We start from the raw sequence: 26,150 nt of genomic DNA, 5'->3' as shown, positions 1-26,150 counted from the left end.
TTGTATTCAAAGGAAATAGTCCACAAAGCCTTTAAAGAAATATATATAAGCCTACTGGCCTTAAACAGATTGTTTAATTTGGATGGTCTTCTTTGCTCTCAATTTCTAGCCTTTAACTTTTCCCTCTCTCAAGGTAATTTGAAATGGGGTGATGTGTTAAACGTGTAGAGAAATTAGAAATTTGGCTCTAGCAAAGAAATTGTTTCCAGGGGAAAAGAAATATGTGAATAAAATGTTTTAGAAATGAGGGTAACAGGAGTAATGAGAATGGAAGTGAGCAGTTGAATCCACATTAGCACATGCATTGAAATCCTGGCCTGAATAGCCCTTGTCTAAGTGCAAGTCCACACTCCATCAAAGGACTTGGTTTTCTGAGTCATCACCCTTTCACTGTAGCATGTGGGAACTACCACAGTAAAGCGCATGGTTTTATGAGTCTTCATTGGGTTCTTCACATTACTGGGACTGGTTTCAAACTAAATTTCACAAAGGATGCAATGGAAGAAAAGATTTTCAGCTTAAATGATCCTTTAGGTTTTGTAGATATAGTTTTGACTACTAATGGGGATATTCAATGTAGAATTTGATGAATGGTCACTAGGTTAGTATACAAGTATAATAAGAAGACCTAAGAGGATATGGAAAATATAATTCTTCAGGTCTTTATAATACCTAGAGGTTAACCTGTACCAACCATTTTTTATATTTTTCTTTTGTTTTTGTTCATTTCTGATTATATTTAGTGAGAGTTGCATTGTATACTAATTGTGTAGGTCTGTTCTGTCCAATATGCTAGCCTTTAAACACTTAAACATGTGACTATTTAAATTTTTGTTGCTAAATTAAATAAAATTAAAAATTTAGTTTCTTGGTTACATTAGCCATATTTCCTATGCACAATAACCACAAGCGGTTAGTGGCTACCAATTTAAACAGTGCAGAATGAACATTTCCTCCACCACAGAAAGTTCCATTAGACAGCACTAGTCTAGATGCCAGATACAGAGGATTAGTTCTCTCTCTTCACAGAGAAGCATCTAAATAAGCACCTATTTCATAGTACTGTTTATTATGGAACTTCCCAGAGTGTCTCTTGAAAGACATGCTATCCTAAAATTCTTGTTAGATGGCATTGGTTTTTAGGGTTTAAAAAATATTCTAATAGTGCACTAAGTTAGTTTAAGTAGGTAAACTTTTACCTAATATTTAACTTTGAACTTTTGCTATAATATTATTATTTATTTAGAAACAGAATCCTTGTTTTATTTGGAATAACATTAGTACTTGTGGGGTGGCAAAATGATCTGTTCTCTAAAGTAATTCACAGGAAGGTGGAGGCTGAATAACCAGGGCAATTTTCAGTGCTTCATCTCTCCCCTCTCATTCCCCTCCATCCCCCCAGTAAATTCCCTGCATAACCAAGGAACACGCAGGGATCTCATTGCACTTATTCACTTAAAGATGGATTTTTTTGCATCATTCTTTCATTTCTCTCTCTTTACCTTCTTTAAAGAAATGAGATTTTTAGTTAGAAAACTAACTCTATATAAAACATATACTTATTTCACCAGTTAACAACTAGTTTATTTTTCTCATTCTTTTCACAACCCTGTAACATACTTCTAGAGTTACTGTTAAATATTCTATCATGGTTGTAATAAACTTAGCTTTGTTATTTAATAATATTGTGCACACATATAGTAAGCTTAATTTGCTCAAATAAAATATACAAGTCTAAAATTCTCAAGGCAGAATTTAAGGACCTTCATCAAATGACCCTATCATACCTCTTTAACTATTTTCTTCTCAATGCCCCCAAACCAACCTCCATCCTAATCTCACTGTTTAAATGACCATGTTTCTATGACTCTACTGAAGTCTGACCTGTGCCAAAGATTAAAGGCTGCTACCTGGAGCCGTGTAAGGGCATAGAGGTCCTCAGGCTTCTTTCTTGTTTATGGTAACATTTTCTATTTTTGGATGTCTGGTGGCTGCAGCCTTAATTTGCTACCACTTTCAGGAAACCACTACACAAACTCAGAGTTTGAGAACTTACATTGTGTCATGGCCATATGTTAACATAATGGAGAGTGAGCTGGGTATTGACCTTTGTGGAGAGCTGGATTAGACGTGTGCTAATGCTTGATGGGGGAATAGGAGCAAAAAACGTTTACCACCCATTGATACCTTCTCTATTGATCACTAATATTCCAATAATATATGGATAACAACAACTCTTGGTTTTGCACTTCTTTTTCTACTTGTTTTTTTTTTTAGTTTAAGATATTTAAAAAAGCATACAGTAAAGAGAAGAATAAAATGAACCACCATGTAGTAACTATTCAGCCCTATCACAACCTAATAATGTTTTCAATACTGACTTCTGGTTTTGGATTTTACGTTTTTTGTTTGTGGTTCTTGTTTTTGTCTTTTTAAAAAGACGAAGAAATAGAGCATTAGAGACAAAGTTGAAACCTCCTATGAACCTTTTTAAATACCTTTATTCTTTGTCTCCAGGAATAACACCTCGTCTTAATAGTTTGGTGTTTGTCAGTTAGGCCTCATTTGAGTAGGTGACATTAAGCAAGTATTTTAAGGAAGTTTTTGTAGTTCTTGTATATAAAAACTTTATTCTAGTATATTTTCTGATGTCTCTTTTCTGACAGCAGAATCACATTTTAATTATTCTTTTCATGAAAGTTTATCAGTTTCATTATTTTGCTCCTGCTTTTAAATGATATATGATCTGGGCATAAAATTTCACACTGGTTTTTCTCATGGCATTATGAAATGTTACTTTATAAATTTATTGGTTCTAATAGGGATGAAAAGTTTTCTATAATGATGGCTCAATATTTTAGGATTATCTGTCTTTTCTCTCTGGTAGTTTATAATATTTGTTCTACCCGCAGTTTCACTATAGTGTGACTAGCTGTGGATGTGTATTTATTTATTCTCCTTGATACTGGGAGTTTATTTTTGATCTGCTGATCTTATACATATTTCTTCAAAATTCTCAACTATTGCCCATCATTTCTTCAGTTTTTTTGGTAACATCTATTAGATATCCACTTCTTTCTTAATTACTTTATGACATTATTGTCTTTGTCTCTCTATGCTGTTTTTGAGTGATTTCTTCAATACTATTATTACTTCATAAATTCTCTTTTTTTATTGTCCAGTCTATATTTTATTTTATTGGGCTTTTCATTTTAGTGATTATATTTTTCAACTCTAACACTTCTTTCTCTTCCAATGTTTCTGTTTCATTTCTTTCTATCTTGTTATATAATTTCTTATATAATTTTTTATTCATAATTCATTATAAGCTTTTGTTTATCCTTTTAAGTATCCAACATATTTATGTTAAAGTCTTTTCCAGATTGTTTTATGAAGTTAAATTTCTTCTGGAGTGCACACTTATTTTCATATTGGTATTTGACTGCAGTCTTTCTTAAATGTTAAACATTTTAATTTCTTTTTTTTTAAGTTAGTGATTTTTGTGGTTGCCTCAGTCCAGCTCTCTGGAAACCAGTTCAGAGTCAGATCTCATAATCTAACAGCAGGCAGTGTTTTTTGCTGTGTTCCTGATCATGTGGTTTTAGTTTTGCCTTTTTGCCATTTTGCCCATAGCTCTCTGTCATATTTACATTCAGCAGATTGTAAACAATTTGGATTTGTATTCTTTAAAGATGATGCTGGCCCAATTCTGAGCCCTTTCACTTCTTAGCATTGGGCCGTGAGTCTGTTTCCAGTTCATGTTTCTCTTGGAGCAATACTGATGTCCATTGCCACACTAGGGTCAAACTTTGAGATGTTTCCTATCTCTGGATCCACAGTTCAGAGCACCCATTGCTCCAGTCCCACTAGGAAGCTAAGTGTTATTTTGTTTCTAGACAATAAAAAATATTTGTCTTGTATTTGAGCCCAGTTATGACACTTTAGTTTTATGTTTTTATATTTCACCTATCATTGTTTAGTTTTTATAGTGTAGAAGTAGGTGCCTTAAAGCATGAACTCTCCATTATCCTGACAGGAATTTACCAGTCTGACTTTTTCATATCAAAGTGTTGCATTTAAAATGTTACTCTCAAAGTATTTCACTTAGAAGTATTGCAAAGTGTGTCACTTAGTGAGCATATGTTCAGGGAGAGGAACTACTCCCTCTTCTCACTCTCAAATGACCAGAGTGTAATAAAAAACTTATATTCCTTTACTTCTATCTTTTGGTTGTTTAGGAAGCCATAAAAATGAGAGTCCCAACTCACTCCAATTAGTATGACTGCATTCATGATTAGTAGTGCATATTTTACCACTTCACGGTTTTATGGTTGACACTTTTATTTTTTACAAAAAGGAAAAAAAATAAATAAATAAAAAGCCTTGCATTACCGTTAGTTTTGAAACAACTTGAGGGTATTGAAGACATTTTTTTCTGATCCTCTTTTTCCTAACATAGAGGTGAACAAACATATACAACATTTTAATTACTTTTTAAGTGAGCTATTATTTTTCTGAGGTAAGAAAGACTTTAAATATCATCCAGTACAACTTTTTGTTTACATATGAATACATTTGTGGTTGGATAAGTTAAGTGATTTGCATAAATTCACACAGCTAATAAGTAACGAGCAGAAGTTGTCTTGTTCCCATGACTGGATTTGAAGATTCTGAGTTGAAAATTTAAAACATATACATCTTTGTGTGCCACATCACATGTGGTAAAATGTCTTCAAAAATATCTTGCTCATAAAAGTTTCTTTAAAATTACAAAGAGATTGCAAGGTCAGAAAATTAAAAATATAGTAATAAAAGAGTGTTATTTTGTTACTACTATTTATATTATTGATAATACTGCTATCATTGACTCTATTCATTCACAAAGTATCTACCATTTTAATGATACAATTTAGAGAAAATTCATAGAACTGTCTTTTTTCCTCATTATGTCTTCAGATCTTTATTATTTTTGAAAATAACTTAATTTTCTATCTCTGAAGCATTTCTGTAGCAACTTCATAATTTTGCAAACCTTAAAAATGCAAGTGTACTTTCACTGCCAGTCATAGTGTAACGAGGACTCAGTTTACTTTACCATGTATACAACTAGAAAACTGATCAAAATATGCAAAACTATGTTGTTTTAAACATTGGACAATAGGCAGCACCGGGTCATGATCCCTGATTGAAAATAAACAAAAGAAAGGAGGCTTACAATAGTCTGCATTTTGAATTTTCTGGAGGCAGTTTCCAGGTCACAGAGGTGTATTAGTCTGTTTCTGTTGCTTATAACAAAATATATCTGGAGCTGGGTAATTTATAAGAAAACAAAATTTGTTGCTTACAGTTTCTGAGGCTGGGACATCCAAAGTCCAGGGAACACTGGTGAGGGTCTTAGTAGTGGCAACAGTGACCCAGGAGTCTCACATGGCAGAAAATGGTGGAGCAGAGAGAAATTAACCTCTCATGTGCTCTTCTTTTAAAGCCCTCAGAACCATACCCCTGACCACCATTATTAATCCATTCACTATGGCATGATTATGCAATTTAATCACCTCTTCATGGCCCCACCTTTCAATTACCATAATAGGATTTCCCACCGTCAACAGCTACAGTGGGAATTAAACTTCAGTGAGATTGAGGAGGTATCCACTCTACAGCAGAGGGGAAGGAAACCTAAGCAGAGCATGGTGGTCTCCTATACTTGAAGGGACAGAGTGGAGTTTGGGAATGTAAAAGCAGATAGAGTTTATGAGCATAGAACCAGAAAGATGGTAGCTTCACAGAGAGGTTCTGGAGATATGTAGAGATATCCTTTTTAGGTTTTTTCTCTGAGTACTAATCTAAAGTACATATGCTTTAGAGGAAACCACTGAGCCCAGGTAGAAAACCAATGGTAAGCAGTAGGTTGATCAACTGCCAGAATACACACAGGGCTGGAAATGAAGTTGCCACAAGCCAGAGAAGAAGATCTTGTAATATGTATTGAGTAAAGTCTTCTGAAGGGTGTCTCCTTGGTGGGGTAGATAAATTGGCACTAGGCTAAAATCTCTAAAACCAACCTAAATATGCTTTAAAAAATGAACAGATAAAATAAATCCCTAACAGGGCAACTGAACAAATGAAAAGTATTTAAAGGAATACCAAAATATAGCACTGAACAATGCAATACAATACATAGAATTCAGCAAAAAATTACAACACAAAAAAAGAAAGACTGCGATATGCCTAATGTCAAGAATATTAAAGGGTCTCAGATTTTACCCTAGCGTCATACTAGCAAGTTAGCCTGCTACATTTTCATAGGTGTTAGAAGATAAATACTCCTAGGTCAGAGACAAAGGACTTTATTACTTTTGCCATAGCAATCTTCAATGGGTTTTAAGTTCACATTACTTCTTTTGCCTGCTCTCCTCCTAAGTCCCACAGGAGATGATGCAGAAGTGGACCTGAGTGGTTGCTGCACACTCAATGGATTTGTGTCACAGCTGAGGAATCCAGTGTTCAGGTAACTTCGAAATTTATAAAATACTGTTAGCAAATCTTTCCAATCTTTGTTCCAGAAGGAAACATTATCTTTATTATAATGGTCAGGAAACAAAAGTGCCCTTTTCCCTGCAGGAAGACATTATCTCTATCTTCCAAGGCTGTTTGCTATAGAAATATCCTTGACGAGGTAATCTGGAACAAAAGCTGGTGTAAGAAATGTAGAAATGTCATAAATTATCTCTTAATATCCAACGTTTAGTAGTTAGTAAAAACAGTTTGGTCCACCTAACTCTGGTATGTAGATTTTCCTGTGTTCCTATATTTATTTTCTATATATGCATGCAATTAATTTGATATAAATTGTTATACTTTATCTGAAAAAATAAGTCAGTGAATGTGATGTAAATTATATGTTTGCATACAACATAACATAAGCAACTTTTATTCATGTTCCCATATGTCTTAGGTGCTAAGATACAGAATGAATGAATTCTATTGATGGTAGCTTCTATTACTGCTCTAGAAGAAATTTGAAAATGTTAACATGGTAAGATTGTGACAGTATTTAGTCAGAATAACCAAATGTAGGGTATAAATTGTTATAAGTATACATAAATCAAGCTAATTTTACAAATAATTTAAATATTTTCAAAATAAACATTATCTCAATGAATAATTATATCATAAAAATCTAACAAATTTACCTCACATGCCATCTATTATGCCAATTAAGATGGATTTTCAAGAAGAAATTTATAATAACCCTAGAGTCTGGGTTTGCAGAATGAAAACTATAATAGATGATAAATGAAACTTTTTTTTTTTTCCTGACCTGTAAGGGGGTCGCAACCCACGGCATGGTGTGGTCTGCACCACGCTCAGCCAGTGAGTGCACCGGCCATCCCTATATAGGATCCAAACCTGCGGCTCGGCGCTAACAGCACTGCACTCACCTGAGTGAGCCACAGGGCCGGCCCAAATGAAACATTTTTGTATGCCCAAATTACAGATTGATGACTACTGCTCAAATAGTCTTGCATTTCTTGTGTTTCACTCACTAGCATAGCTTAAGAAGTTTCTAGTTTATATAGTTACAAACCATCCTCAGTCAAGCATGAAACTAAGTCTGAGGCAAATTTTATAGAAGTGGAATTAATAATTGTTATTATTCACAAAAGTAGAAATGCTATTTTTTATCATTTTTATTTTGATTGTTGTAAGAATTTGTTTAAACTTTTTGAATACATTTTTTCTCATTTAATGTTCATAGAACATGTACAAGGTGGAAGATATAATCTCCTTTTAATAGATTATGAAATAGACTCAGAAAGATATTATGACTTACCCCAAATTGTATAAATTGCCAGAGCCAGAATATGAACACATGTTGGTTTGACTTCAATAACCACACTTTTTCTCTTATGCTAGTCTGCTTCCTATATGTTAATACAATTCACCCTTTAACAAACTGGGGACAGGGGCAATGACTCCCTGCATAGTTGAAAATCCACATACAACTTATAGCTTCCCCAAAATTTAACTATTAAAAGCATACGGTTGACCAGAAGCCTTACTGATAACATAGTCAATTAACACATATTTTATATGTTATATGATTTTTTGTATTCTTACAAAAAAGTAAGCTAGAGAAAAGAAATTGTTTTCAATAAAACTATTAGTAAGAGAAAATTTTCAAAAATATTATTGAAAAAAAATCCACATACTATAGGTTAAATGTATCCTCCAAAAATTTATGTATTGGAAACTTGAACTCCTTTGTAACAGTGTTAAGAAAGCTAGAAATTGTATTCTGGTAATTAAAAAGTGGGGCCTTTAAGAGGTGATTAGATTGTGAGGACTGTACCCTAGTGAATGCACTAATCCATGGATGGTTTAATGGGTGGTCATGGTCATGGTTATGATGGCTTTAAAAGAAGAACAAGTGCGAAGTTTGGTTCTCTCTTGCTCAGCTCATTCTCGCAACGTGATGATACCCTGGGTCACTGTAATAGGCCCTCACCGGATGCGCCCCTGGACTTCCCAGCCTTCAGAAGAGTAAGAACTAAATTTCATGGCTTTATAAATTAACACATTTCAGGTATTCTGTTATAAGCAAAAGAAACAGATGAATACACCATGTATAAGTGGACCAGTGCTGTTCAAATCTGTGTTGTTCAAGGGTCAATTGTAGCCAGTTTAGAATAGGGGTCAGCAAACTACAGCCTATAGGTCAAACGTGGGTACCACCAGTTTTTGTAAGAAAAGTTTATGATTACACAGCCACACTCATTCATTTACAGATTGTCTATGGCTGTGTCTGAGCTTCAGTGGCAGAGTTGAGTAGAGGCAGAGTTGAGTAGCTCTGACAGAGATCATATAACTCATAATGTCAACAAAATTTACTATCTTGCCATTTATAGAAAAATTTGTTACCTGCTGGTTTAGAATATTAAGTTACCTAAGTCTATGGATCCATGATAAAGTAAATACATGCCATAAAGAGGAAGTGAATCAAATTTTCTTTATTATTCCTTAGAACATGAAATTCACAAGAAGTTTCACAAGAAGAGAACAACTACCGTACTAGAGATTTATGCATAGAGAGCTGAACTCTACAGATTAGGTAACAGTTCCCCTTATAAAAGGGGAGGTGTTCTGGAATGATCCAGAGCAGGGGAGGGACTAAGGAAAGCCACATTGGTGATGGTCTGCCAGGCTAAATTCTGAGGTTTGGTGTGCCAAATGATGTGAAACAAAATCGCTGGGCACTTAGCTGGGTGAGGAGGAAGTGATAACAAATGGTAGTGGGCAAATACAAAAGTTTAGCCAATGATAATCTTGAATATAAACAGAAATACTTTTGAGTTTGATACTGAGTCAGTGAGCATGTGCTTTCTTTGAATAGAGAAACCTTTCAGTAAAGGGTGAGTACCTATGGATTTTTGAAGATTGCAGTCTTCAAACTGACCCCTACATAATCTTTCAGTGGTTTCCTAAGAAACCATATTATTTTGTTAAGAGTAAAAATTCTCTGAGACTGTCAAAAAAATAGATTTGATGCCTAAATATTCCTCATATAGTGTGTGCCTTACCTGAATTGCACAAAATCTGTGCTACCCTTAAGTTTTCATCAGCTTGTAAACTTTGACATTAAAAACATTAGTACTCTTCCTTTTTCCCCAGAGTAATGGGAAAACTAAAGGTATAATATGAACCCTACCATTTTACCTTATAGTAAAGTAACTTAACCTCAAATTAATTAAAATGGCACATCAAATCATAAAGTAATTATATGGCATGTCATAGTTATATTCTTTCTAATTCTACCATAGAAAAATTAAATAAAGATACAGGAATTTGAATTAAGTAAGCCTCTAAAAGGAAGAACAGACTTTTAAAACCACAAAATACCACAAATATTCTATTCTAACAATTCTCCTTTCTTGGCATATTCTCAGTGAATTAAGAAGTCATTGAAATATGGTTGATGGGCAGTTCTCTTTGTCAAACATTTATTCATTTCTTCACTTATACGTAAAAGATCTACAAAAGATGGAGAATGGGTAAGTAGAAAAAGTTACTAACTAAAAATCATTGAAGAGTGCATAACTCTTCCCACTTACCTGGTCCCTATCCTCCTTGGGAGATGTGGTATTTACGCTGCTAGGAAAGACTAGATTTTTATGTATAATAAAGAGGTAGCAGGATAACTGAGTAAGAATGAGGAAGATAGCTGATTAGCTGGAGGTAGAATTCTGACTGTTTTAATCAGAGAAGAGTGAAAAAGAGATTAGAGAGGTTGCATTGTTGAATGAGTCTTTAAGGGGATAGCTGCAAGAAGCAAACTTCTTCTTATAAGTTTTGCTGCTTATCAGTAGTGTTACTCTCAACACTCAGTAATGCTTCTAGGTTGGAATTTTCCTTTAGTTGTATCACCACACTGTGATGTGCCTTGGAGCAATACCAAAATAAATACTGAATTACAATCTAAATTGATAAATGTTACACCTCTTTTCCCTGTGTAACTGAGATGAAAAAAGAATTACATAATTACTCAAGCACTATATATGCATTGAGGCCCAGATGGACTGCACTTCAGTAATTTCTCCACTAGGAGGGGCAAAACTGTATGTGTCAGCCCCCTCCAAAATTAGCTTCTCCCTTTTATTGTAAAGACAAGGAAGTTTTACAAGAAAATAGAGTTGATTTAACCATTACAAAAACAGAAGGATATGGGCAGAATTATGGCTAACAAATGGAAAAATAGTAACATCATTGAAATAAGCAAAGTGACATCCCATAATGCAATTTGCAAAAGGTTAAGTTGATCCACCAACAAAAGCTTGTTCTTAGCAAATATTGTGTTTTCCTGCAGCAGTTTCCTCAGTATTTTTACATAACAATCAGTAGGTTAACCTGCTCCCAAGGGCATCTGTCCTTCAGAGCCAGCAACTTTGCTGTGTTACAATTCTATATCCACAACAGAGACTTTAGCTGTCGGGTCTGCCGCCGGCCGACCTGAACAGCCCTTAGCCTCATTCCTTTCGGTGGGCGAGCGAACGGCCCGGGATTTCTCTTTCCCTCCTGCTCCCTTTGGAAGGAGACAGGGGAAGAGAACCATGAAGAGAGGTGAGCACACTGCCGGCCCCCCAAAAACAGCCCAGTTAAAGGACACTCAGACATGGCAGGGGTTCTGTTGAGCAGTTCCATTTATTATCACACAAGCACTTGCTTTTATAGGCAGATAGGGAGGGGAGGTTTTAACATAATCCAATCAGCTTAAAGGTCAAGGGCATGCATCCTGTCTCAATGCCTAGCTATTGCAACCATGCAGTGTTCACCAGCACAGAAGCACATATTTGGCCAATAAGGGCTAAGGCAAGGTTCCCGCAGACACCCCCACCCTACTTCTTCCTGGCGCTGTCTTAGGCTGCCACATTAATACGCCCTTGTGGGCCTATAATGGTGCTGCTTGCAATGTCACTTAAGGTGGTGTTAGTTTTTAAGGCCCGACATTTAGCCTGGGGAAAGTTTCCTGTCTTTTGCAAGTTTAGCATTTCTATATGTAATTTTAAGAAGTTAGGCTAAACCTGAAACTACAGGGCTTTGGAAACTAGGCCCTGTGAAATACATTTGCTTTATAAATGTTAGTATACTCCACAGATAAATGCTATGAAGACTAAGTACAGAGTACTGTGACAGTGTAATTTAAATAATGTTATAGATGGTATCATTGAAGAAATGAAGTCTGAGACCATCTGAAAGCTGAGTAGGAATTATTCAGGTGAAGGGTTGGGGTGGGGTGGGCAGAACATATTATTGGTGACTTTTGTAAGAGCAGTTTTGATATAATAGCAAAAGTAAAAGTCAGATGGGGAGTGAGTGCAGATTCATAGTGAGCTTAGGAGATAAAGTAGTATGTATAAACATCCCTCTCAATAAATTTGACTTGGAAAGAATAAGAAAAAAATTATAGCATATGGAGAAAACATGGAATCCAAGGAAAGATTTGTTTCCCTTTAACATGAGAGATGCCATACAATGTTTGAATGCTCATGGACAAGAACTTGTAGAAAGGGGAGATATAATAAACTGACTTCAGACTCTGAAAAGACGAGTAGAAATAGGATCCATAATATGATGGCAGTACTAGCCTTATGGGAAAGAGAAATGTCAACCCTGAAATCCATTATAACAAGAATGAATAAAGAGCACTGGTGCAGTTGCAGTTTGGTGATGAGATGAGGTAGTTCTTGTCTAATGGCTTCAATATTCTTTCCAAAGTAGTAACTGAGGTCATCAGCTGAAAGTGAGATGAAAGATTAGAGGAGTGAGACATTTTATTAGTGTGGAGAATACATTGAAAAAATCACTGATATGAATATTTTACCAACCACATTGAAAACCGAATAAGGTTGATGGGCAATGTTGATTACCCAATTAATACCAGTAGTCACGACTATACAGTGATACTAGTCTACATAATTTTATAGAGCAGCCCTCAATTGCTGGGATAAAAGCTCGAAGAGAATCAGTAGGATTTTGACCAGCATGCAAGAAAGATAAAGAGAGGGGGGTGGAAATTAAAGATATTGGAAACAAAATGATTTTAATGATTGCCTCTGTAATTTAAGCAGGACAAGAAAAAAGGTGAAGGCACATTGAGATTTATGGAGAAAGTGCTGTTGCATGGAAGTTCTCAATGGTAAACACTACAACGGGAAGTTTGCTTAAGCAGTGGGTTCGAGAGAGGAGCATTGGATTGATGATTTAGTAGTGATGGTGCAGTTTTTGGCCACGTTATGAAAAGTGGTGGAAGAAATAAACACCATTAAAGCGGATGTTCCACAAACTAAAAAAATTTCATAACAAAACTGAAGAAGAGCATAGGTAACTATTAGTCTTTGCTGTGAAGAAATCTAGGCTTCTTCATGTTTTTAGTTTTACCCACCAGTTTATGCTCTGCAACAGACTCATAAGATACACATCTCACTTTGTAATTATTCATAGGAACAATCGCTATAAAGTCACGTTGCTTTGCAAGCATGCATTGACAACATGTCCCGAAAAAGGCAATGTAGAACAGCAGAAGTTAAGCACACAGTGGCCGCTCTTCACTGGAAAATGGAAAAGTATTCTCTTCTACTGTTAAACTGGATATTAAACCCACTTATTTATTATTTTGTGTTTGTTTCCTTTAAAACATATCCTTTTCTTCCATCTTTCAACCCCTCTATTTAAGTTCTTGCAAACAACAAGTAATATTTAAACTATGATGCAAGCCTTAGGAAGGTAAGTCACATCTTGTATGAAAGTAGAAAACTTAAGATGTTTCCTATGTTCTTTGAAACAATATTTTGAAGATAGTCATATTTTAAATTCTTTATTAGGAAATTAATAGGACTAGAACATTACAAAACCATGATGTTTTAGCCCTTGAGCACATGCATATGTCTTATTTTCTGTTTCGCAGACAAGGGTAAGATTTTAAGTGGTTTACATTCATAATTCATTTCTGCAGTGACTTAAAAAAAATTCAACTGTTTCTACATCCTAACTTACTAACATTTTCCTATTAGGTAATATTATGGTCATATTAGACATTATTATGTGCTTTTCAGGGCCAATTTTAATTTTGAGTTTTTGAAAATTGGGAGACTGATATAGATTGCATGTATCATGAAGCCCCTGACAGATCTTAAATTAAAACGTTTTATGGCAGATTTCACTCCTCCAAGTGTTCATAGTCATTTAAATAAGAAAAGCATCTTTCTTCTGATCCTAGATTTTTTAATCTAGTATGCTTAGCATTCTTAATAAATGTAAAATATTGAGCATGTTCTAGAATTAAAATGGCTAAAATATAATGATAGACTCAAGTGATTGTAATTATACCAAAGAGAAAAGAAAAAGTATCATTATTCTTTAGTTACCTGTTAACATTAAAAGAATTATGCTAAACATTTTAATTTCCATTATATTATATAATTCTCATGATATCGTTCCTTTACAGATATGCAGACACTGTAGAAACACAGCTCAGAGAGTTCAGTTATTCAAGTTCATCAAATTCATAAGCATCAAGAATTGAGATTTAAACCTAGGTTTTGATATTCCTAATCAGGTGTGCTTTTTACTATTTTCATATAGATATATTTATATTTTATATTATATTTATATTTATTTGTGTGTGTGTATATATATCTCCCAGACTTTATACCTAAAATAATAGCATTTAATAGGGCCTATCCATAATAAATACATTGGCCTGCCTATTTTACCAAATTATTGTGTAGATGAACTATGTATAAAAACTTCATAAATGCTTTTCTAATAGAAAGGTAATAGTAAGTTAAATACAAAATTTTGATCATAACTTGGGAAGTTAACATTTGTGGACACCTGCATGCCATATTTCAAGTCAAATTTGGTGGTAATATCTCTGATAACAAAGTTTGGGAATGTAGTCTCTCTGTGAGGTATCAACATTTTTTTAAAAAAGCAGCTGCATGGGGATTGTCATCCAAGAAATATAATACCAGAGTTCCAAACTGCATGCTGAATAGCAAAAGGAAGAAAAACATTTCACATAAGGTAAAAAGTCATGCTTTCAGGACTGAATAAGGATTATGAGAAAACAATACAGGAATGATGAATAGTATTTGGAAATGTACTTTCCAGCATCATAATTAGTCTTTGGCTCTTATGAAGTAAAAAGGATACACAGATTCCAATGACTGTAATGAATGTCTCCATGCTTAACTTGACAGCTAGTAACAACAATTATACAAAGTATGAAGAGAGAACAACATGGTTTTGGACAGCATTTGTTAAAGCATAGCTTAAATAAGACAAACTCCTACATTATTACCTTTTTAAAAATAATCCTTCATCATTTATCAAATTAAATATGTCCTTCTTTCAAGGCCTTCCATACATGTTCCAAACCTATCTCTCTGACTTTTCTCTTTAAACTTTATGACATCTATCTTGTTAAACTTGTAATTCCTTAAACATATTTTGTGCTTTGTGCTTTCTCCTATCTTTTTACCCAAACCACACTTTAGCTCTTTTTTCGTTTGCCCATCATTCAAGACCCATTCCAAAATCCAAATCTATCTTCTGTGTGGAGTCTTTCTTGATCCATCTCCAATTGAATATGCTCTTCCTTTTCTAAATCTCTCTAGGACCTTGTATCTTTTTCATCTTATCTTTAGTGAGTACTTAGGATATACAGCAAGAAAGTTCACACAAGAATTACAAGTAAATTATCCCTTTGAGAGTTTAGCTTGAAAACTCAAGGCTAAGGAATCCATGCAGAGAAAACAGGCACTCAAAGGAGAAGAAATGGTTCCCAGTACTGAAAGACTTGATCATAATCTGAGTGAGTGCATTAATATACTGAAAAATGAATGAGACAGTCATATTAAGTTAGAGTTGGATGTAACAGTTGATTGTACATATCTGTGGGGTATAGAGTTGAATATCAATACCTATGTGCAATATGTGATATACAAATAAGGGCAATTAGTATATTCAACAATTTACCATTGTTCTTCATGGCCTTTTACCAACTCCTCCCTAACTGCCTCCCAACCCCCAATCCCCACCCCTGCTTTCCCAGCTCTGGTAACCTCAGTTCTGTTCTCTCCTTTTGAAAGTTCAATGTATTATTGTGATTGTTGTATCTTTCTTTCTTTCTTTTTAAATTTATTTGGTTATTTTTTAGCTTCTACTTACGAGTGAGGAAGGACAGGTAGTATTGCTCTTTCTGTGCCTGACTTATTTCATGGGAGTGCAGGTATCCCTTTGACATGATGATTTCCATTCCTTTGGGTATATACCCAGCAATAGAATTGTTGGATCATATGGCAGTTCTATCTGTAGTGGTTTGAGGAAGCTCCATACCATTTTCCATAATGGCTGCACCAATTTACAGTCCCACCAACAGCGTAGGAGACTCCCCCTTTCTCTGAATCCTTGTCAGCATTTGTTCTCCGTCTTTTTGATAATAGCTGGTCAACTGGTGTGAGATGATATTTTAACGTGTTTTTGATGTGCATTTTCCTGGTGCTGAATGATGTTGAGAATTTTTTCATGTGTCTGTTGGCCATTTGTATATCTTTGCCCATTTTTTAATTGGGTTATTTGTTTTTTTACTGTTAAGTTGTTTGAGTTCCTCGTATACTCTGAATATTAATCCCTTGTCAGATGCATAATTTGCAAATATTTTCTCCTACTCTGTAGGTTGTCTTTTCACTCTATTAGTTGTTTTTTGCTGTGCAGAAGCTTTTTAGTTTGATATAATTCCATTTGTTTATTTTTTCTTTTGTTGCCTGTATTATGGGGGTCATATTCACAAAGTCTTTGCCCATTCCTACTTCATGAAGTGTTTCCCTTGTGTTTTCTTGTAGGAGTTTTACAGTTTCAGGTCTTATATTTAAGTCTTTAACCCATTTTGAATTGATTTTGGTATATGTTGAGAGGTATGGTCTAGTTTCATTCTTCTACAAATGGATGTCTGGTTTTCCCAGCACCATTTATTGAATGGTGGATAGAATAATATAAATCACACCAGAGAGATATAAAAACACCCTGCTATAATGGTGAATTATTTTCTTAGGGCTACTGTAACAAAGTACCACAAACTGGGTATCTGAAAACAACTGAAATTTATTCTCTCAAAGTTCTGAAGGCTACAAGTCGAAAATCAAGTTCTTGACAAGGCCATGCTCTCTGAAGGCTCTCTGGGAGGATTGTTCCTTATCTCTTCCTAGCTTTTGGTGATAATTCCTGGCATTTCTTGCTTGTATCACTCCAATCTCTAACTCTGCTGTCACATGGCTGTCTTCTTTCTGTGTGTGACTATGTTTCCAAATTTTTCTTTCCTTATGAAGATACCAATCATTGGATTAGGGCCCATGCTAATCCAATGACTTCATCGTAGCCAGATTACATCTGTTAATATTTTATTTCCAAATAATTTCACATTTTAAGGTTCTGAGTGAATATGAACATTGGTAGGACACCAACTAAACACAAAAGTGTTACAGAACATTCTACTGATGGTTAAGACTGATATATTGGCTTATCAAAAAGGGACTTGTTAAGGATATTGACTTGAGAGAGGACTCAAAATAAGAATCTGTCTAGTAATAACAAAAAATACATATATCCGAATATTCATGATCTTTGTGAGTTTCTAAATGATCTCAGAACTTGCAGAGATAACAAAGAGAATGAAATTATCAAACTTCCTTTAATTGATTTACTAAAAGTAGACAAAAAGCATAAATGAATAGCACCCACCCATATTCTCTTACCTGGTCTATTTCTGCCAGGTAAAAGCTTAGCTTTTGATTAGTTACTGCTTCTGACTAACCACTTATCCTCATATTGCTGACAAATCTTACTCAAATTTTGAAGTTAACCATCCTTTGAATATATGCAAATATCAAATAACTGTTTTCTATATTTCTGTAAGATAACTTCTATGCTCATGTGTTACATAGGGTTCAATTAATTTTTATTATTACAAAAGAGAAAATAAAAACTTACACCAAAAATCTAGTAAGAATCATACAGAACCTTTTCATAATATGAGGTATATTTCTTTGCCAATTTCTCACCCTTTAAGTGTTGCAAAGTGTTTTACTTTGCAATATACTGTGCATTGCTTTTTAAAATATATGTTTGTCTTAATGATGTTGAAAAAATGGTACTGAACAGACTTCTGATTTGTTAAGTAGTCCAAACCATGAAGAAAGAAAGGGGCCAAATTATTGGTAATATTTAGGTAATTATATAGGTAATAGTATAAACAAATCAGAATAAAATATAAAATAAAAAAGTGATACTTAAACATATTTCCAGCTTAAATTTAAAATTTAAGGTAGCCAGACATACAACACATCAGAGGTGGAGGAAATTCCTTGGTAGTAAGAGACATTAACAATATATATTACAGTATTAGTAGCACAGCCGCAGTTGTAGGATTGCCTGGGTTTAAATCCTATTTATTTTGACTCTTGAGTTTCCTCTTCTCTAAAATTTTCATAATGATAATCCTTACCTCACAGGGTTGCTGAATGAGTTAAATTGATAAAAACACTTAGCAAAATGTGTGGGCCATAGAAATGCTCAATCAATGATAGCTTTATTATTAGCATTATTTTTATTGAGTAGTATTAATAGGGACAATGATTAATTTAAATAGTGGGCAGTCTGACCTAGCTCCGAGTAGTCCTGGCCATTGTACCATGTTTTCTAGATTAAAATCATGGAGACATGGAAAGGCTGGACTTTCTGTTTTTTATAGGTTTATTTATTTTCATGATAATTATTGAAGTACATTGCCCCCACAATCCCAGTTACTATTATATGTTTGGTGTGCTTGAGGGAAAAAGTTTGAAAAATAGCTGGAAAATATTATCCAGCAAAATGGGTATTTTTTAAAAATTAATGAAATAGCTGTGGTTTGTTTTTAAAATTATCTTCCTTATTTTATTCCCCCAAACAATACTAAACAGCATTAAAGCCTTTCAGTTTAATAATTTGATATAAGAAAGAAGAGTAAATAATTTACTCTTATATAATGAAGGGTCTACTGTGGTAGACACTCTCTAAAATGGCTCCCAGTGGTCCCTGCCTTCCGGTATTCATACTCTTGTGTACTATCCCTCACTTAAAAGTGGGCTGGACTTAGTGGCTTGCTTCTAACAATCAGAGTATGGCAAAAGTGATGGGACAGCACTTCCAAGGTATCCCTTCCATCTTGTTCACTTCTACTATCATTTCTTTACTCTGAAGGAAGCCAGCTGCCAAGATGTGAGCTACCTATGAAGAGGCCCATTTGGCAAGAAACTGAGGCAGCCCTCTGTCTTACAGCAAGGGAGGAACTAAGGCGCTCAGTTCAATAGCCTTTGAGCAACTGAATCCTGCCTACAACCATGTAATTGGGCTTGGATTCAAATCTTCCCTTACTTCAGCCTGTAGATAAGACTCAGCGCTGGCTGACAGTTTGATCGCAGCTTCATAAGACACCTTGAGCCAGATGCACACAACTAAGCTGAGCCCAGACTCCTGAGACACAGAAACTGTGTAATACCAAATGTTTGTTGTTTTAAGCTGCTATGTTTTAGGACAATTTATTATATAGCAATAGATAACTAATGCTTATTTTGTACCCTTTATTGTGGTAGTCAACTAACAAAGTATGCAACATTATATTCTTTCATTAACATGTGAGACAGTTACTACAATCTCTGTTTTACAAAGAGGTATTTTGGGCTTGGAGAAATTATTTACCTTATTTATAAAACTTTGAAATGGGCTCAGTTACAAGGGATCATCCTTAACGAACAAACCATTCTCCTTTCTCATCATTTTTTAAAACAAAATCATCTTTTACATCTTATATCTTGAAAAATTATGTACATATTTGCTTCTCATGTTGGATTTCACTAGTATAAAATTAGGAAAAATAGTAGAAAAACCAACATTAATACCACCACGAGCCTATAGCTTTATCATCTCTTCTGTGCACCATGACCTGAACAAGGTCTGTTTATTTTCATTCATTTTAGTAATTTTCTGTGCTTAAAATAAAGAAGAATATGCATGAACTCCATTGTGTATTCAATATTACTGATTTCTTTCTTGGCCCATGAGAGTTGTCTCCTCATGCTAGTGTAAATATATTTGATCAGCACGTCCATGGAACTCATCCACACCATCTGGAAAGGAAAAAGTTACATTGTACTTTTTCAGCACATTCTCTCCCTTCACTGGGGGTGCTTCAGGGAAAGAAAGAAGGTAAGTGGCCTGAAATTAGCCAGCTCCCCACCAACACAGCTTCGTAGGTTTTCGTTTGGACTGGCTGAGGGGTGATGGTTTCCACTGTGGTCCTCTCCGACCAGGCCTCTAGGACCTACTTTTCCAACCCTGCGGGAGCCAGCGCCAAAGGCCGCCCCTCCCCCACCGCTCGGAGCCTGGAACGCGGCGGCCGGCCGTGGGGCCTTGGGGACACGGGGCACAAGCCATTCCCGGTCCGGTCCGGTCGGGACCGAGGGAGGACGGCGAAGGGGTGCGAGGGAAGGCGAGAGCGGAGGGTGAGGTGGGGCCGAGGGGCCGCTGCGGGTCATGGAGCTGTACCTCAGCGCCTGCTCGAAGACGGCCAACGTCGCTGCCGGCAAGACGGCCACCAGCGGTCTGGCCACGTACAGCCAGCAGTGCGGAGACGTGAGTGTCCGCAGGCCTGCCGTTGCGGTCCTCTGCCGAGCCTCAGGCCTAGTGGGGGCGGGGGCAGGGGCCGCCGCATACGGGTCCCTCGGTTCTTAACCGCCCAGCTTCAGGCGCCTTCCGGCCGCGCACCGGTGGCGGCCGCTCGGGCTGCGCTGGCTGTGGTGAGACCTGAGGAGCACCGGCGACTCGGGGAGCGCGAGGGCTTCGGGGGTGTCCGGCAAGGCGAGCTCCTCCACCCCTGAGTGTGTGACCCAGGTTTCTTTGATGGGAGTGGGAGTAGATTGGCCTACACGAAAGGATCACTACCTAAGAGGAGACAACACTCTCCCATTGCTTCTGACAGGGCGTGCACAAAACCCACTTTCCAGGGGTCCGAGCGGCTCAGCTACTCGATCTGCCTCTAGGAGTCAAACTCCCTATGATCCCAGGAAGCGATACTTTATTCTTTACTACGAAATTAAGTGAAAAGGTAAACTCATTTTTATCATCTTACATTAGTTTTTGGTTGTTTTTTTGTACCCTTTTCTATTTGATGTTAAATTCAGAGGTTCCACAAAGTTCATTAAGGGAATTTGCACTAACATTCATAGGAAAAAAATAATGAAACCCAGATTTAAACGAAGTTTTTTTGTTTGAGATGCATATAAAGCAATTTCATGCGTGAAATTCATACCATGCTAATACTTCTGTGCTTTTGTCCACCTTGCCCCCGAACTTGGCATATCCTTTTTTCTTCTTCCCAGTTTATGAATCTTTCAAGATTCTTTCTGAACTATAAAAACCCACAATTAGGTTATCTGTGCTTAGAAATCACATTGCCCTTATTTTGCGTGATCTCACTCATCACTTAATCATACTGGATTGTAGAGTGTACTTCCCTCAAACCTTCCTATGTTTTTAGTCTTCCTCAATGCTACCCCAACCCCAAATCTCCAGCCCTTGTCTAAGTAGCCAAGGCTGAAGTAGATTTACTATATTCTTTTTGAGTGGTTGCTTTCATCAATATTGAGAAAAATTCTAAAAGAAAGAATTCTGAGTGACTACCATACCCTTCCACTGTCTGTGATGTCATCCGAAATAAGTAGGGCCCCTTGGTATTTGATACTTGCCTAACTTGCCTATAGGCTGCTATAGCAAAGTACCACAGACCAGATGGCTTAAAAACAACAGAAATTTATTTATCACAGTTCTGGAGTCTGAAAATCTAAGATGGTATCAGCATAGTCAAGATCTGATGAGGCCCCTCTGGGGTCTTCTTATTGTACCCTCACATGGCGGAAAGGGGGCTAGAGAGCTCTCTGTGGTCTCTTTTGTAAGAGCATTAGTCCCATTCATAAGAGCTCCACCCTCATGACTTAATTACCTACCAAGGCCCCACATCCTAACACCATCACATTGGGGGTTAGGATTGCAACATATGAATTTTGGGGGAGACGTTCAGTCCATAAAACCTAATGAACATGATTTCTTAAAGTAAGTTTTGTTTCTGGAAAATATATAATTTCCCTTTTTGAAAACTAATTTGTTCTACTAAAATGAGCAAACTAACTAAAAATATGCCAACCTCACACAATCTGTGTCACATCTATACAAACTAGCTTTGCTAAAACATGCTTGAAATTTACTCCATTACTAGTTACATAATTTCTCTTTAGTGTGTAAACTTAGCTTTGTCTTTTGTTTGCTTTCTCAAATATATTCTGTTTACTGTATTGCCATTTTCTCTGTCAACCATTAATTCACTTGTCTACTACTTTTTGAAAAGATGTTCTCTCTATTCTTTATTACGTCAATTCCCCCGAAATGTATTCATTTTATTATAACCAGGCCCCAGCCTAATTCCCTAAAGACTAATTTTGTGAGATTCTTATTTCTCTTTCAGTGTGATCTTCTTGATGAAGTAATGCTTTGCTTTATATTTATATATTTTAAAGAAAACCAATTATTTAGATTAATGATAGTAGGGTTACTCTGGCTGTAATGAACAGATTTGTTCAAAGGTGTCAGGTTTGGTCCTCAGAAACGTATGCCTGTCACAACATCCAAAAGAAGTTGACAGCTAAATGTTACCATATAAAAGAGATTATCAATCCACTCTGTAACTTATTATTATTGTTTCTCTTCCAAGAAAGATATGGGCTTCATATCTGATCTCACTGAATTTAAGACTTTGCCCTATAGAATTAATTCCTTTCTTTGCCTTCTCAGGGAAGCTTTGGTAATCAGGGAATCTAGCTTTCTGATTAGGCCTCTTGGAAGGGATTAAAGGTTGGTGTTAAACAAGAGGCCAGAAACTTAACAAATAAACTTTTAAGTGCAAAGGGAGAGCTAGTATCTTATTATGTTCCTTCCATTGACCTTTTTGCTCACATATAAAGCACCCAACTACCTACCTTGTAGGAGTTCTTTTTAGGGTTTCATCTAGCCAGGATCTTTAGTGTTCAAGAAGTGAACTGTAGTTGTGGCTACAGACAGACTGAACACAGGTCATAATTTGGTACCTGTAGGCATGTCTGGATTGGTGCATAATGTGTGGTAGTACAAGTTGAACTGGATGCCTGCAAACTGGGCAGGTGGTGCTCTCTGGTTTGCCACATCCCCCACATATTTAAAGTGTCTCACACCTGAACTGGGTCCTGATTTGACATTATTTTGGACCAAAGCTTATGTTGTTCTGGCTAAGCAAACTTAAAACAAAAAGAAAGAATGGAAAGACAACATTAACCCAGTTTCCACACCTGCTTCCATCCTGTACTCTTTCCCTTCAGATGTCCCCCAATAAGACATTATCACTATCCTGCTCTTGAAAAATTCACCAAGAACTCACACCCCAAAAAATCTCACTTTGGTAATGTTTTAATTCATAAATGAGATTAAATACTCAAATGTTTCTTCTAAAGTAACAGATATAGAAACAAGACGCTTAGCTGATAGTCTTTTTTTCCCTTTATATGTTGTTCGTGGCTATTGTTAAATCTGTACTTGTTCTTTACACATACGGAGAAACCTCAATTCTTATAAATATCCTTTAAAATTAATTCTTCAATATATTAAACTGTGTAATATAGACATTGAATTTTGTTCTGACTGTAGCACTCAAATAGTTGGGTTTCTGGCATTAAAAACCTAAAATCTTTATTTAACATCTAAGTTTTACTTCTATTATTTGTTCAGGTTGTTTCCATGAATCATGGTGAAAGATTTTCTGTTAGTTTTTTTTTTTTTCATTTTCAGATGACTGAATACAATAATCATAATTAATATTATTCCTTTATCTTTTGAACATAGTTCCTTGATCTGAAAGAGGGAGGAGAACAAGGGAGCATCCTAGCATTGACTTTATATCTTAAAACAAATTATATCGTATTCCCTTTCTTTTCCTCTCCTCCTACCTTCTTTGGCTCAGAGCCAGGGGCTGATAAGGATCAGAGGGGGAAATAATTGGATGAGGGTGGGTTTTTGGAATAACTCATGTAAGTGAGGAAAAGAGGAAGGGAAAGGCAGTTAAGCCTGTCCAACTCAAATCTTTCTGTTGCTGGTTTTCCCCACTTTATATTCTTCTTTCATGTTGTATTTTCTGTGATCATTCTAGCTTAAACAGATTATTTAAAAGTATAAATTCATTAATGTTAAATCTGTAATATCTTGGAATTTGTGTTTGCAGCTTTTTCGACCTTCTTATGGCTTTAACCTGACTGATCCTTATTGTCGACTTTTGGAAAACGAATATAAAAGTCTTCATGATCCACATTTAAGAGCGTACTACAAGCGCAAAGATATCCTGAGGAGATTAAGGAAAGGTGGCTACATCACCAGCAATAATAAAGTGGGTTGCAGATTACTTCCTTTTTAATCAATGAAATCTTCAAAACTTGATATAAGCTAGCTATGTCTCACTGGTGGCCAGTATCATCTTTAACTTGGCCATAAGAGGATACTTGATGGGCAATTCCATATATTACTCAGTACTTGGGTCAAGAGAAATCAGAAGACTGTTGTTTCTCAATGATACTACTTCTCTCTTTACCTTTTTTCTTTGTAATATCAAAAGATTATTGACAAATAATTTGAGGATGTAAGGATATATTAATTTTCCCAATTGTATCATTGTACTTTTTCTCAGTCTCCAATGGCACTGTACACTTGTCAAGGATTATGTCCTATACACTTTAGAAAAAACTTGGGATGAAATAGGAACCTAGCAAAATTCAGTCTATTAGAATCCTGATAGAATACATTCTTATTGGGGTTGAATATTATTACTACATTTACAATTACAATCCAGTTACAATTAATTGAAATTATTATTTTAATAACTTCAATTAAGTGTGCATACTAAATTCTTCATTTTGGTATAGATCATATTAATAAAGTAATATTTTGGGATAGAAATTTCCTGTTGATTAACAAATGTTGAGAGGTAATGCTAATAAAATTGTTTGCAATTTATTGCTCTTAATGCTAAAATGTCATCAAATTGTATGTCATTAATATTTTCCCCTGGAAAGTTATTGCTCTGATTTTTAAATATATATTTAAAATATGTTTATTTTTGTTTTTGTTTTAGGTTGTATGTACCTTGAGGGAATTGAATAAGTATAGGCAATATCTTACCAGTTTGAAATTAGACTTTGAAAGAAACTATGTAAGAGAACAAGTAAGTTAAATACTTAAATTTGGTTTCTTTAGGTTTTGAAAGAAAGGTTTCCTTGTGTGTACAGTATTTTCTTGTGCTATTTTGACCTATAACTATTGACAGTGCAATTAAATATTTTATCCAAATGAAAATTTAGAGCAGGAATAAACAATACTTGGAGGTTGTTATATTTGGCTAAAAGGAGGAAAAGGGACTAGGTTATCTATGTACTAATGGCAGCTGGCATAATTTAGTAATTAAATTGCTAGTCAGATGTGTTTCTTCTACCTGAGCTGGTGCCAGTGAGATGTGTCTATTGTGGCAGCACGATTCTTAAGCTGGAACACAAACCCAAAACATTTTAAGTAATAGGAGAACAGTATAAATAGCAGTAGTGTCCTACAGGTGACTCAAAGAACATGTACTCTCTGTGTTTGTACCCATACACATGCACCTGTATTAATCCAGTAAAAAATGTTCCTAAAGATGAAGTGGAATAATTGGGTGTAGAGTGAGTCATTATAGTGACTTCCTTTCAATTTTTGACTCAAAGTTGTGTGTGTGTATGTGTGCGAGTTAATTCAGGTTTTAGGGTCACGAAAGTTGGATCAAAATGAGAAAAGTTTGTGCATCTGTGTTTTTACAAATTAATGTTGTAAAGATAAGAGAATTGGATAAAAATGAGAATGATGTCCCTATACATCTAAGTATTCTATACTTTTTCCTACTTCACTTCTCTGCACCTAGAGTTTCTCCTCTACTTCTTCTGTATTTTCATTTAATTCTTCAAAATAGATAGACAAATAAATTGTTTATCTTTTATTTTCAGAGAAATCAAATCTTTATTTTAGTTCAGTTGTCTATGTCTTTGACTCATAATAGGCTTAAATGCAGTTATACAGAAATAACCACTTACAAAATTTAGAAATTTTAATGGTTTTATTTCTATGAAATGTAAAAAACACATTTCTTATATGAATATGTATAATACATACTTTCTTTAAATAGGAAATGCTTGCAAAACAACTACATAAACTACAGGAAAACAATCAAATCCCTGAACATGCTGATGTTGCACAGTTCCAAAATTGGTTGTTACAAGAGGGTATCCACTGTAGTAAGGACCAGGAGCGGTTAATAAGGCACAGGTAAGATTAAAGTTAATGAATATTTTATGTGTATCTTTGGACCCAAATAAGTTGAAACAATACTGAAAAGAATTGAAGACAGATTTTTTAAAAGTACTAGACACTATATAATGCCCCTGTAGCCCTCAATGTGG

At 35.4% G+C, this 26,150-nt stretch overlaps 1 protein-coding gene across 1 annotated transcript in view; it reads left to right on the top strand.

Moving 5' to 3' along the window:
- The first annotated feature begins 20,130 nt into the window (after positions 1 to 20,130).
- The window catches only part of FSIP2 (fibrous sheath interacting protein 2), a 94,793-nt gene continuing 88,773 nt past the window's right edge, over positions 20,131 to 26,150 (top strand). The window contains exons 1-5 of the mRNA XM_063085975.1: positions 20,131 to 20,229; positions 20,576 to 20,701; positions 23,897 to 24,058; positions 24,800 to 24,889; positions 25,877 to 26,016. Of these exons, the coding sequence (XP_062942045.1) occupies positions 20,131 to 20,229; positions 20,576 to 20,701; positions 23,897 to 24,058; positions 24,800 to 24,889; positions 25,877 to 26,016 (617 nt within the window). The remainder of the gene's footprint in view (positions 20,230 to 20,575; positions 20,702 to 23,896; positions 24,059 to 24,799; positions 24,890 to 25,876; positions 26,017 to 26,150) is intronic.

Source organism: Cynocephalus volans, chromosome 1, assembly GCF_027409185.1.
Source record: "Cynocephalus volans isolate mCynVol1 chromosome 1, mCynVol1.pri, whole genome shotgun sequence".
In the NCBI taxonomy this organism is placed as follows: domain Eukaryota; kingdom Metazoa; phylum Chordata; class Mammalia; order Dermoptera; family Cynocephalidae; genus Cynocephalus; species Cynocephalus volans.
Note: the sequence above shows the minus strand (reverse complement) of the source record. Positions and strands in the feature narration are given on the sequence as shown.